Source organism: Mastigoproctus giganteus, chromosome 10, assembly GCF_048544385.1.
Source record: "Mastigoproctus giganteus isolate SK-2022 chromosome 10, ASM4854438v1, whole genome shotgun sequence".
NCBI lineage: Eukaryota > Metazoa > Arthropoda > Arachnida > Uropygi > Thelyphonidae > Mastigoproctus > Mastigoproctus giganteus.
In genome coordinates, this window is record NC_143584.1 from 60210228 (window position 1) to 60224879 (window position 14652).

A 14652-nucleotide genomic window follows, 5' to 3' on the forward strand; every position below is an offset into this window, starting at 1 on the left:
TATTTACATGATTGTTATTTTATATTGTACTTAATACGTAGTCATATAGTTATAGTTACGCTGGTTATTTTTTATTTTTAATTTAGATAAAGAGTTTTTGTGGATTTTACTTACGATAGGTAAAACCGTTATTTCGTTCCATTTTTGTAGCCATTGTTTTTGGATATAGTGGTAGGGAATTCAAATTTTTTAATTGAGGTAGCTAGGTAGTTCTAACGCATAATTATATAGTAATACGCTTCACTGTTTCTATTTAATAGTTTCTATTCAAATACTACTGACATTTAATTTATTGATTTTTTTTAATTTAAACTACCATGCCCCAAACTAGAGCAGCAAAGCAACGGGCACAAAGTGGCAGGAGTGCTGTGACTCGGGGGAGAACTGAGGGGGGCAATTCTCCAACGCATCACAGCCTAAAGAAATGTGCAACTTGTGAAATGTTTGCCGAACTCTCTGAAACGGAACATGATATTGCCATGGGGGATGTCTTTGTGTGTGCGCGATGCAAGGAGTGTATCGAAATCAGGCAACAACTCAGCGTTCTTATGGGCCTATATGAGAGCTTGAAGGACAGGGTGGATGCCCTCGAAGGAAGTAAATTGAGGGGCCCATCAAGCTCTCAGCTGCCCACATCAACGCCAGAGCTTGCACTTGGTCATCACGCAACACAGCGGCAACCCCTAAGGCAGAATGCGCTGGTCCCACAGGAACTAGTTGTTGTTGGTGACTCTATTGTCAGGGAAACGGGGAACATCCTTTGTAAAAAGGATAGGTGGAACAGGACCAGGGTATGTCTGCCAGGGGCAAAGGTTGATGACGTTGTAGAGCGGATATCATCTTTCAAGGGCACAAAAGGTGATATAGTTGTACACGTTGGCACTAATGATATTAAGAGTAGGAGACCGGCGGAATTACTCAACAAGTACAGGTCACTGTTGAAAAAAAGCCGTGAAATAGGGTTGAATTTGAAAGTGTCTGCAATTCTGCCCAGACACGATAGGAGGGAGTACATGATGAGAGCCTTGTCGATCAATTCGGCCCTGGAAGGATTGTGCAAGGCTCAAGGGGTAGAATTTTTTTCAGCCTGGACTGTACTTGTTAACAGGAGAGATTGCTTCTACAGGGATGGGATACACTTAAATAGAAAGGGTGCAAGAATATTTGCTGATGCTATCGAGGCAGTGTTAGGTGGGTCGGAAAACTGCTAGTTTGGGGGGATACAAAGACTAATAGTTTAACACTAACCGCAGGCAGAGGTGAAGGTGATTCTTGCACAACTTCTATTAGAATAAGAAGCGACCTGGAGCGAGGGGTGTTGGGGGTTTCAGGGACGGATGGCAGTCATCATGGAATAGTTGGGTACATGGGATGTGTTAGGGTAACAAGGAATAGGCATAGGAGCATGTATGCTTGCATGTATACCAATGCTAGAAGTATAGTAAATAAATTTGATGAATTTGAAGTGTTGGTCAAGACATCAAAGGCGGATATTGTTGGGATAGCAGAGACGTGGTGTCACAAAGATATAAGGAATGCAGAACTGGAATTTGGGGAGTACAATGTGTACAGAAAGGATAGACAGGACAGAAAGGGAGGGGGTGTTATGCTGTTAATTAAGAAAAACATAAAATCAAAGGAAGTGCACCCAGTTAATATAGATGAACAGTGCTCTGTTGAGTCAGTTTGGTGCGAGATAAGCACTGCGAAAGGAAAAATAAGGGTAGGAGTGTGTTATAGGCCTAATGACTTGAATGAGTACAATGAACAATTGTACAGAGAAATAGAGTGGGCCAGTAAATCTGAATGTCTTATAATGGGGGATTTTAACTTCCCAGATATTGACTGGAACTTGTGGGTTGGTCACTCACACACCAGTCAGACTTTTGTGGATTTATTGGATGATTGTTTTCTGCAGCAGCATGTTCGAGAGGCAACCAGAGAAAGTAACACTCTTGATCTGGTTATCAGCAGTGATCATTCGTGTATTAAGAATTTGCAGATAAAGGAACCACTAGGTGGCAGTGATCACAGTGTGCTGAAGTGGGATTTACTCAAAGAGGTAACTACCGTCAGGGGTAAAGGAAAGGGTTTTTGCTTCCGTAAAGGGGAGTACAGTGGTCTCAGACAGTTTTTAAATTCTGTACAGTGGGATCAACTGACGATGTTACCAACAGTAAATTCTAAGTGGGAAGCATTAAAGGAATTAATCGTGGAAGCTACTAGACTTTATATACCGATTAAGAAATATCGTTCAAGGTTTAGGCCTAAATGGTTATCAAATGAACTAATGAGACTCGTGACAGAGAAGAAAAATGCATGGGATGCATATAAATTATCAGGTGACGCAGAAGCCTGTGGCAGATATAAGCTAGTCTGTAATCAGGTCACAAAGGAGGTTCGGCAGGCGAAGGCGGATTACGAGAAATCTTTGGCAAAGGATGCTAAGAAAAACAGCAAGGATTTCTTTACTTATATAAACTCTAAAAGGAAGGGGATGAATATGATTGGTCCACTTGACATCGATGGTTCGACTGTTGATGATCCTGCTCAGATAGCAAACAAACTGAATGAGTATTTTGCATCTACATTCACACGTGAGGAATTATTACAGTTTGAAAATGGAAGAAGGTTATCAAATTGTAGCAGTGTGCTTAATGATTTTGTAATAACTGAGAGCAAAGTGGAGGAGAAATTGTTGAAGTTAAACATAAGAAAGGCACCTGGGGTGGATGGGATCTATCCAGTTATTTTAAAGGAGGCGGCAAAGCAACTAAGCAAACCCTTAGCCATAATTATGAGAGCATCCTTGGACTCAGGGGAGGTTCCCACGGACTGGAGATGTGCAAATGTGTCCCCAATTCACAAAGGTGGATCGAAGGGTGACACGAGTAATTACAGACCAGTTAGTTTAACTTCTGTTCCGGGTAAAATAATGGAGTCACTGGTTAAAGATGCATTGCAGGATCATCTAGACAAGACTGCAGCAATAATTCAAACACAGCATGGGTTTGTTAAGGGAAAGTCTTGTCTGACAAATTTGATTGGTTATTATGATGTGGTCACAAAGGAACTGGATGCGAAAAATAATTTTGATATCATATACTTGGATTTGAGGAAAGCTTTTGACACTGTTGCGCATGGAAGACTACTGTACAAATTGGAGCAGAATGGTATTAAGGGTAAGTTGCAACAATGGATAAAAGGATGGTTAAGTGGGAGAAGACAGAGGGTGGTAATCAATGGGTGCTGCTCTTCGTGGACTAATGTTATTAGTGGAGTCCCACAGGGTTCGGTGTTGGGTCCACTGTTGTTTTGTGTATTTATCAATGATATTGATGAAGGTATATCAGGCTTAATGTCGAAGTTTGCAGATGACACAAAGGTTGGCAGGGTTGTTAATGACAGTAATGGCAGTGTGCTACTGCAACAGGATCTAGATAATTTGGGCAGATAGGCTAAGAAGTGGCAACTGAAGTTCAACCTTGACAAATGCAAAGTACTGCATATGGGTAGAAGTAACCCCAGAGAAACGTACCAACTGTGTGGTACTACACTTAAGGTGGTAGAAAATGAAAAAAAAACCTGGGAGTAATTGTGCAGTCAGATATGAAGTTTTCTGAGCAATGCAGACAGGCTGCTAGGGCAGGTCATGGGGTTTTGTCAATGATATATAGGAATTTTGCTAGCAGGGAAAAGGATGTGATTGTCCCTCTGTATAAGGCAATGGTCAGGCCACGCCTTGGGTATTGCGTACAAGTCTGGAGGCCTCATTTTAGGAAGGATGTAGATTTGCTTGAGCGTGTACAGAGAAGAGCAACACGATTGGTGAGGGGAATGAAGGGATTCTCTTACCAAGAGAGGCTTAAGTTCTGCAAATTGCAGTGGCTGGAGACTAGGCACCTGCGCGGTGATCTGATTGAGGTGTATAAGGCCTTGAATGGGTTGAGCACGCTGAATTCTGATGGGATCCTTCCACTTGTTCAGATTACGAACCTACGGGGACATAAGTTCAAATTAAGAAAGGACAGATGTAGAATAGATGTGCGGAAATTTGCCTTTAACCAGCGGGTGGTTAATTGCTGGAACAAACTTCCATCTGTCGTTGTGGAAGTTGATAGGTTAAATAAATTTAAGGAGGAACTGGACAGGCATTTGGAGGGAATGGTGTGATGATTTTTTTTTTTTTTTTTTGGCTGATGCTGCATAAGCTCCTACACTTGGTTTCTTGCATCATGTGCCACTACTACTACTACTACTACTACTAATTCATAAAAGGATGGTTGTGAGGGAGAAGCCAGCGAGTGGTGGTTAATGGGTACTACTCTATGTGGACTAATTTTATTAGTGGTGTCTCTCAGGGTTCAGTGTTGGTCCCATTGTTGCTTTGTATATTTATCAATGATATTGATGAAGGTATATCAAGCAAAATTTCAAAGTTTTCAGATGCTACAAAGGTTGGTTGGGTTGTTAATAACAGTATGCTGCAGCAAAAGGATCTGGAAATTTGGGTAGATTCCCTGAGAAGTGGCAATTGAAGTTTAACATTGAGAAATGCAAAGTACTGCATATGGGTAGCAGTAACCCCCAGAGGGGGTAATGCTATCCATTTGCCTTTGTGTTACACTCAGGGTAGTGGAGAAGGAAAGAGACCTTGGGTAATTGTGCAGTCAGATATGAAGTTTTCTGACGGTGCAGACACGCTGTGTAGTAAGTAATAGGGTCTTGTCAAGGATATACTGCAATTTTGCGAGCAGAGATAAGGAGGGGATTATCCCGTTGTATAAGGCAATAGTCAGGCCACACCTTGAGTACTGGGTACAGGACGGAACCTCATTTTAGGATGGTTGTTTGTTTGTTATTTGGTTTTTAGGAGCATTAGCAACGAAGGCCATATTGCTCCAGGGATATACAGTGGTCAATCCCTGACCTTTCCGCTTCCTCCATATTTGGTGGTCACGGGCTCGAACCCTGGTCTAATCAAGAAGCTTGTGCTACGCGCTGCTGCTGCTGCTGCTCCTGCCCACCTGGCTATGGAGGTGCCATTTTAGGAAGGATGTAGAGATGATAGAATGAGTACAGAGAAGGGCAACAAGACTGGTGAAGGGAACAAAGCGGCTGCTCTTATGAAGAAAGGCCTAAGTTCTAAAAATTACAGCTTCTGGGGACTAGGCACCTGCGAGGCATTAGCAAAGGCACATGATGCAAGAAAGCAAGCTTATACAGCATCAGCCAAAAAAAAACCCCTTATTTCACCCATTCCCTCGCTCCAAATGCTTGTCAAGTTCTGCCTTGAATCTATTTAAGCTATCAACTTCTACGACAGATGGAAGTTTGTTTGGAAGTTTGTTCCAGCAATCAACAACCCGCTGGCTAAAGGCAAACTTCCGCTCAACTATCCTACAATTGTCTTTCCTCAATTTGAATTTTTGCCCTCGCCATCGATTATTCTGAGCAAGAGGAAGAGTCCTATCAGCATTGAGCATGCTCAAACCATTCAACGCTAAATGAGATCACCTCGCAGATGCCTAGTTTCTAGACTCTGTAATTGGCAAAACTTAAGCCTTTCTTCGTAAGAGCAACCCTTTATTCCATTCACTAATCTTGCTGCCCTTCTCTGTACTCGTTCCAATAGCTCTACATCCTTCATAAAACGAGGACTCCAGATGTGTATACAGTACTCAAGGTGTGGCCTGACCATTGCCTTATACAAGGGGATAATCACCTCCTTACCCCTGCTAGAAAAATTTGTGTATATCACTGGCAAGACACCATGAGCTACTCTTGTAGACCGTCTGCGTTGCTAAGAAAACTTCATATCTGCCTGCACAATTACCGCCAGGTCCTTTTCATTCTCTACCACAGTCGGTGTAGTACCACACAGTTGTACTACACCGAGAGTGGTTACTGCTTCCCATATGCAGTACTTTCCATTTGTCAATGTTAAACTTCAGTTGCACCTCTCAGCCCATCAACTCAACCTTTCTAGATCCTGTTGCGGCAGTGCACAGTCATTAGTGTCATTAACAACCCTGCCAGCCTTCATAAAATCTGTAAACTTGGACCGTAAGCCTGATATACCATCATCACTATCATTAATGAATACAGAAAACAACAATGGACCCTACATTGAACCCTGGGGAACTCCATTAATAACATTAGTCCACGAAGGGCAGTGTCCATTGATTACCACTCTCTGTCTTCTCCCCCTCAACCACCCCTTTATCCATTGCAGCAATTTGCCTCCAATGCCACACTGCTCCAATTTGTGTAGCAGTCTTCCATGTGTAACAGTATCAAAAGCTTTTCTAAGATCCAAATATCTGATATCAAAATTGTTCTGTGCATCCAGTTACTTTGTGACTTCATCATAGTATCCAATCAAAATAGTCAGACAAGACGTCCCCTTAACAAACCCATGCTGTGTCCAAGCTAAAACTGAAGCCTTGTCGAGATGATCCTGAAATGCTTCTTTAACCAGTGCCTCCATTAATTTCCATAAAACTGAAGTTAAACTAACATGTCTGTGATTACCTCTGTCTCCCTTTGATCCTTGTTTGTGGATTGGGGTCACATTTGCACATTTCGAGTCCATGGGTACCTCCACTGAGTCCAAGGAAGCTCTCATAATTATGGTTAATGGTTTGCTTACCTACTTTGCTTCCTCCTTTAATATAACTGGATAGATTCTAACCACCCATGGTGCCTTTCTTATGTTTATCTTCAACAATTTCTCCTCCATTTACTCTCAGTTATTACAAGATTATTTGGCATACTGCCAGAGTTTAATACGTCTCTGGCATTACCCTCCCTGAATAACTCCTCATGTGTGAATGTAGAAGCAAAATGTTCATTTAGTTTGTTGGTTACCTGAACAGGATCATCAATAGTTGAACCATCGATATCAAGTGGACCAATCTGATTCATCCCCTTCCTACTAGAGTTTACATAGGTAAAGAATTCCTTGCTGTTTTTCTTTGCATCCTTTGCCAATGATTTCTTGTAATGTGCCTTTGCCTGACTAACCTCCTTTGTGACTTGTTTACAGAGCGCTTATATCTATCATAGGCTTCTATGTCACCTGCTAATTTATATGTATCCCATGCATTTTTCTTCTCTGCCACATGTTCTACTTAGGTCATCTGACAGAAACCTGAAAGAGGTTTTGGGTGCACCACCACAGATGTGGGAACAATATTTCATGGTAGTGTGGATTTGGAATTTGTAAAAAGTAACGCCGAAAGCAAAAGAGAAAACCAAGTTTTTTAGATGCAGAGGAAGCAATATTTGTAATGTGTTTATGCCAAGAGAGATTAGAAGTCAGGGTAACCCCCAAAAGAGATATATAATTTTGCCTAGAAATCCGAATGTCACCAAAGATAAGCATAGGAGCACAAGGATCCTTTTTGCGAGATATAAGACAAGACTGAATTTTAAAAGGATTGAAATCAACTAAATTGTCTTTGTCCTACTGGATAATTAACTGGAGATCGGCATTTAAGGAATTGGTAGCGGATATTTGAGAAATTGAAACTGATTGAGAAGGGCAATTTTTCTCAAAATGGAAAGTGGAATGCAATGCGCTATCATCAGCAAAACTATGGATAGGATTTCCAGTCAATGGAAGAAGGTCATTAATATATAAGAAGAATAGAGTGGAGGAAAGAACTGAACCTTTGGGGACACAAGCATTAGTGGAGAAGTTTGAACACAGAGAGCCATCTACCCTCACTCTCAATGAGTAATCAGAGAGAAAACTGGATAACCAATTACAAAAAACAGTTGGCAACTTGTTTAGAAGATCTTTATATCAAACACGATTGATAGCCTTTGAGATGTCAAGAGCAACTGCTTGTGTTTCACCGAACTTTTCCATTGAATTTGTCCATAAATAGGTAACTTAAGCCAATATATCACCAGTGGATCGACACTGACGGAATCCATACTGGCGATTATTGATCAGATGGAAGGTTTCTAGGTAGGTTAAGAGTTGGTGGTGAATTGATTTCTCCCTTACTTTAGAAAGAGTAGAAGTAATTGCAATGGGATGTTAACTGGATGGGAGGGATTTGTCACCCTTTTTAGGAATTGGCTGGATATGAGCAAATTTCCAAGCAGAAGGAAAAATACCCTTGGAATAAGAAAGTGAAAAAAGGCCGCAAAGAACAGGAGCAAGTCGAGGAGCACAGGTTTTGAGAACAAGTGGAGAAATATCATAAGGACCTGGAGCTTTCTTAGCTTCAAGATTCATCAAATTCCTTCTGACATCCTTTTGACAGAAGACCACAAAAGGCATTGAATGAGTGTGTTGTGAATGGTGGAAGGTGTTTTATCAAGATCATTAATACATGAGTTGGAAGAAAAATAAGATGCTAGCAGGTCAGCTTTATACTTGGCTGAAGTGACAATAGAACCATCTGTTTTTGACAGAGGTAGGAGCAGAGATGGGCAAAAGTTGCGGCCAATAGCTTTGACAAGAGACCAGAATGCTCGGCTACCATTAGGGCAAGAAGCAAGTTTTCTTCTCTTATCTAGTTCAAAATCTAGTTTGGACTGATTAATAATTGCTTTACAATTGTTGTGAGCTTTGGTGTAGGCAGAAGATGAAACTGAAGAATTGGAAACAAGCAAATTACAATATGCAATGTTCTTCTCTTGAACAACCTTAGCACATTTATTGGAAAATCAAGGTTTAGATAAAGGACGAGATTTTAAAGTGGAGTGTTGAATAAAGAATTCCATTCCTACAAGAATAATTTCACTGACATGATATGAGCAAACGTTGACATCAGAAATTTCGAAACAGTAATCCGACCAAGGAAAAGAAATTTGTAATGTTTGATATTACAAGAATGCAAAATGGGATAACCTGCGAAATTTCTTTTCCTTGGTCGGATTACTGTTTTGAAATTTCGCAGGTTATCCCATTTTGCATTCTTGTAATGCCAGACATTACAAGGTTGGGAATAGCCATGAGATAAAGGCTCCCTTGGAGAAGAGAAAATCACCAAGTTGTGATCTGAGGTACCTAAAGCATCTTTCACTTTGACCGTGTACTTAGAAGGGTTGTTTGTGAGAAAAAGATCAAGTGTGTTGGCTGTACGCTAAGGATTGTCCGGTATTTTTCTAGGTAAATGAACAATCTGTGCAAGGTCATTAGCAATTGCAAAAGCCCCAGTATCTCGACCAGCTGGATTGTTGTGACTAGAAAATGGAAGCCAGCTGGAGTTGTGAACATTAAAATCACTAAGGAAAATTACCTCACTGTTAAGGAAGGTTGGACTGGAGAAAGCCAAGTTGCAAAGAGAGGAAGTCAAAGTTAGCTCCAAGTGATTAGTGGAGTTGGGAGAATGGTAGAGACAACAGATGAATTTGACACAAGGGGGTAGAGAGATTTTAAGCCAGAGAAGATCAAAGAGAGGAGATTCCAAATTACCAAGTCTCTGACAGGGAATATCGGAACGGACATATGCAGAAGTACCACCTTTGAGGCAAAAGGAATCATACAGCGAATAATTTGGGCAACTGGGATTAGCAGTAATTGAATTAACTGATAACTGAGACTCTATCAGAAAAAGTACATGGGGTTTGACAGACCGCAAGTGGAAATGCACATCACTGAGATTAGAGTTGAGACCGCATATATTTGTGAAATGAACTAGGAAGTGTATGGTTGTTTAGATCTTTTCGCAGATAAGCTTACTCTATTAGTTTTACAAATCATGGTGTATTCAATAGTAAGAAAAAGTGGGGGGGGGGACATGCTGTATGAAGTAATGAAATTTTTGGATATTGTGTACAAATGGTAAGATTATACCCAGATCCTCGACATAATGTGGCCTCGTCAATGCTGCCTGCATACACATTACTCGAACTCCCTCCAGTCACTATCTGGCAGAGTAGAGGTAGCAAGATTATACACTAGCTGATGTGAAAACCAAATAAAAGTAAAGAGTTACCAATAGGTTTGGTGCGGTGTACTAATTAGTGGCCAGCCTGTGAACACCGTTTTAGAGCTGTACCCTCGAAATGTAAGGAAGATTGGATCTAGCTATGATGTTCATCATAACCTCAAAAGTCATTAGTCATACTGCATGATGGTAGAGATGGGGAAGGGTTGACTTAGCATACACAAAGACTTAGCACTTAGCATACACAAACGGGGGCTTAGAGGGGAACAGGTATCCTGTGTGTTATCAGACACTCAGCCTAAAACACTGATGGATCCAATATCTCTCTATTACAGAAGATTTAGGAGAAGTCTGGTTGGCCTGCCTCCCTAAAATCCACTCATGCACACCTTCTCGATGGTAAGCCCTGTTACGTCACTTAGGTGGCAACGAACGTGTAGAGTGGTTCTCTTCAAGACGCCTGGTCAGCGTGAAGAGGAAAAGACCAAACCCTCCAGCAATGAGAGCACAACAATACAAATGGCCTTCAGTCCCCAGCAGCTTTCACTCTCCCTCTTACGGCAGCGAGAGGATCAGAGTGGAAGCAGAGGGTGCTAAGAATCTCTGGGTATGACCAGGCTGCCATGCACGGAAATTGAACTTGGCCTGTTATAACGTACGATCACTCATCGGTGAAGACAGGATATTAGAGCTGGAAAAGGAATTAGAAAATATGAATTGGAATATCATCGGTTTGGCTGAAACAAGAAGAAGAAATGAATCACTTATAAGTTTATCAAGTCGAAATCTGCTGTACACCAATGGAAACAGTGAAAGGAGTGAAGGTGGAGTTGGGTTTCTGGTTCATAAAGATTTTAAAAACAACATTTTGGAATTCAAAAGTACATCACCAAGGGTGTCAAGACTAATATTCAAGATTTCTAAGAGGTACAAGCTAAAGATTATAATGATTTATGCACCAACGTCGAGCCATGATGATGAAGAGGTTGAAGAAATGTACACTGAAATTGAGAGTCTTCTAGATGAGCAGAAAACCCACTACACTATTATTATGGGGGACTTCAATGCTAAGGTTGGAAAAAGGCAAAACAGTGCAGAAAGAGGAACTATAGGAAATTTTGGATTTGGTGAAAGAAATAAAAGAGGTGAAAGACTTGTGGAATTTGCAGAATCTCAAGGACTGTCAGTAATGAACACTTTTTTTTTTCAAGAAAAGGGTGAACAGAAAGTGGACATGGAAGAGTCCAAATGGATTAACAACTAATGAAATCGACTTCATCCTCACTAACAGAAGATATATTGTGAATGATGTTACTGTCCTGAATAAGGTAAATGTTGGAAGTGATCACAGAATGGTAAGATGTACTCTTGATATAGATGTAGGAAAGGAAAGGAAAAAACTGACTCGAGTAAATAATACAAAGGTCTTTGAAATAACAGAGGAGGAGAAAAAGCAGTATGTACTGGAACTTAAGAACAAGTTTGAGCTTCTTCAGACTGCTCAGGACCAAGATATCGACGAGGAATATTACAACTTTCTGAAAGTGATAAAGCCCAAGAAACCTATAGGGAAACAGAAATCTAAAGAAGAAAAAATTAGTCAAGAAACACTTGTCATGATGAACCAAAGACGAGAAATGAAGAACAAGAAAAACACTGACAGGTAGAAAATTGAGTATACTGAGTTATGCAAAGCCATTAGAAAGAGACTCAGAGAGGACATAAGAAGATTTAACACAAGAAAAGTAGAACAAACATTAAGGGAAAACAAAGGATTTAAATCAGCAGCCATGAGCAGTAATACAGAAAGACAAATGATACTGAAACTGAAGAATAGCGATGGTGTACTTATGAATAGCAGAGAAGGCATAATTCAAATAGCAGAAGACTACTATAGAGAATTATACAAGGAGCGAGGGAATGATACCAGCAGTGGGGAACATGGATTGCAAAGTAGCAACACATACGACATACCCGATATTCTTCCTGATGAGGTAGAACATGCATTGAAGAAAATGAAGAATCGGAAAGCCCCAGGGGAAGATGAAGTTACTGTAGAGTTGTTAAAATTGGGAGGAAGAGACATAACACAAAAACTAGCAGGGCTCTTCACAAAGTGCATTAGAAAAGGTGTGACACCTAAGCAGTGGAATAATGCAATCATAGTTTTGCTGTATAAGAAAGGAGATAAATCAGAAATTGGAAATTATGGACCAATTAGCTTGTTATCCCACATCTACAAGTTGTTCACAAGGGTCATTACTAACAGATTAGAAAGAATACTTGATGAGAATCAACCGAAAGAGCAAGCTGGCTTTAGGACAGGATTCTCAACTATGGATCACCTTCACGTAATATCACAGCTAATGGAGAAAGCAAATGAATATAAAATACCATTATGCCTGGCATTTGTGGATTATCAAAAGGCATTTGACTTCATACAGCATAAGGCAATGTTTCGGGCACTGGAAAGACAAGGCATAGATACTGCATATATTATGATTTTGAAGAAAATACATGAGAATGCTACCTCCTTTATTAGACTAGACAAAGACAGTAGCAAATTTAAAATCGAGAAAGGAGTTCGACAAGGAGACACAATATCTCCGAAGCTGTTTACTGCTGCCCTTGAGGAAGCTTTCAGAAGATTAGACTGGTCGCAGAAAGGAGTCGATGTGAACGGAGAGTACCTAAACCATTTACGATTTGCAGATGACATTGTGGTCATAAGCCACGATCCCAAAGAATTAGAGGAAAATCTTAATCAGTTATGCACAGTTAGTAAGGATTTTGGACTAAAGATGAATATGGCTAAAACAAAAGTAATGATGAACAAGTATGCCACGGAAAGGGAAATAATGATTGAAGGAGCAGTAATTGAAAAGGTGGAGTCATATACTTATCTGGGACAAGTTATTAGCTGTAATAATGATAAATGGCTGGAAGTCAAGAGAAGAATAAATTTTGGATGGATAGCATTCAGGAAATATAGTCACATACTGAAGAGCAATATCCCAGTTTGTCTGAAACGTAAAATAATGAACCAATGTATACTCCCCACCATGACTTATGGAAGTGAAACTTGGGCACTCACCAAAAGAATGGAAGAGAAGCTAAGAACTACACAGCGAAGAATGGAACGAATTATATTGGGAATCAGACTGTTAGATAAGAAGAGAAACACATGGATTAGGCAGCAAACTCAAGTAAAGGACATTTTTATCAAAACTAAAGAACTAAAATGGTCTTGGGCAGGACACAGCTCGAAGACATGATGACAGATGGACCAAGAAAATAACAGAATGGTACCCAAGAGGAGCTAGAAGAAAACCTGGAAGACAAAGGCGGAGATGGATAGATGAAATTCATGAGTTTCTGAGTAGTAAATGGATGGCCAGTGCTCAAAACAGAAAGAACTGGAAAGTTGCTGGAGAGGCCTTCATCCTGCAGTGGATTGAAAATGGCTGATGATGATGATGATGACACAAAGACATTGTTTTGGCTAGATCATGTTCTGTTCCTGAAAGTTCGGCAAACATTTCTCTCAAGTTGCACATTTTTTTAGGCCATGATGAGTTGGAGAATCGGCCCCTTCAGTTCCTCCCTGAATCCTAGCACTCCTGCCCCTTTGTGTCTGTTGCTTTGCTGTTCTAGTCTGGAGCATGATATTGAAAATTAATAAGATCATTAAATTTAGTTTATTAATTATCAATACTACACTATCTAATAGAATCCTAAATGGAGTGATATGTATTACACTATCTAGTTTTATGTTAGAGCTACCTATTTACCACAATTAAAAATTTGAATTCCCTGCCACTCTCTATATGAAAACAATGGTTGCAAGGTTCGAATGAAGCAACAGTTTTACACATATTAAGTAGTAATCTACAAAAACTCTATCTAAATAAAAAAATAAAAAATAACCAGCGTAACAAGAACTATAAGGCTAATAGACCTATAAAGTACAATATAATATAACAATTAAGTAAATAAAAAGGCAAACACATCGCTTTTTTTTGGAGCCTGTAATTCAAAGCTGAAATTTGTAAAGAGAGTCAGTGCCCTCCTTATATCACAACTCGACTGAGTCAACATTGAACTGGCCACCACGACTAGATGCACTGTCTTAGATTTTATGTGCTTCTTAACAAGAGCATGACTCCTTCCCACTCCTGTCCTATCTGTGGAAAGTTATAAATAATAAGAACAATAATATACACCTGACTATAATAACAAAACTTAAAACCATTTAAACAACAAAGCACTAATGGGTTTAAGAAAAGCATATACTCCTGATGTAGATGAAAATTATACTATATTTCTCACCTTCATTATAAAAGCAATACTTAAATATATGCTTAGAAATTCTTCTTGATCTGGAGTTGGTAGTAGGAGATGAACAACATCTTGTCTCTAAATGAAGTAAGAAAAAAAATGTAAAAAAAGCAGAGCAATAAAAACAACACATACAAAAACAATACACTGCACTGCACTATACTGGAACATATTAAAATTTAGGTGCTTTAATAAAGGTAAACTTGTATGCATTATAACATTCCAAAAACACTATGGCTCATCACTGGTAAACTACGAACACTAATGAAATAGAGAAGAAGTTTCATAACAAAAATCTGTTTGCAATAAAAGAAATAAATGTATGAACAGCCAGTGTGACCAGATGATTAAAAATAAATCTATGTTTATGCAGATTCTGCTAGTAAGATGATGACCATTACTG

At 39.7% G+C, this 14652-nt stretch overlaps 1 protein-coding gene across 1 annotated transcript in view; it reads right to left on the reverse strand.

Annotated features, from left to right (window-relative positions):
* LOC150079049 (meckelin) overlaps positions 1-14652 on the reverse strand; it is an 860544-nt gene that overhangs the window by 284889 nt on the left and 561003 nt on the right. The window contains exon 19 of the mRNA XM_090382499.1: positions 14241-14327. Within this exon, the coding sequence (XP_090238625.1) occupies positions 14241-14327 (87 nt within the window). The remainder of the gene's footprint in view (positions 1-14240; positions 14328-14652) is intronic.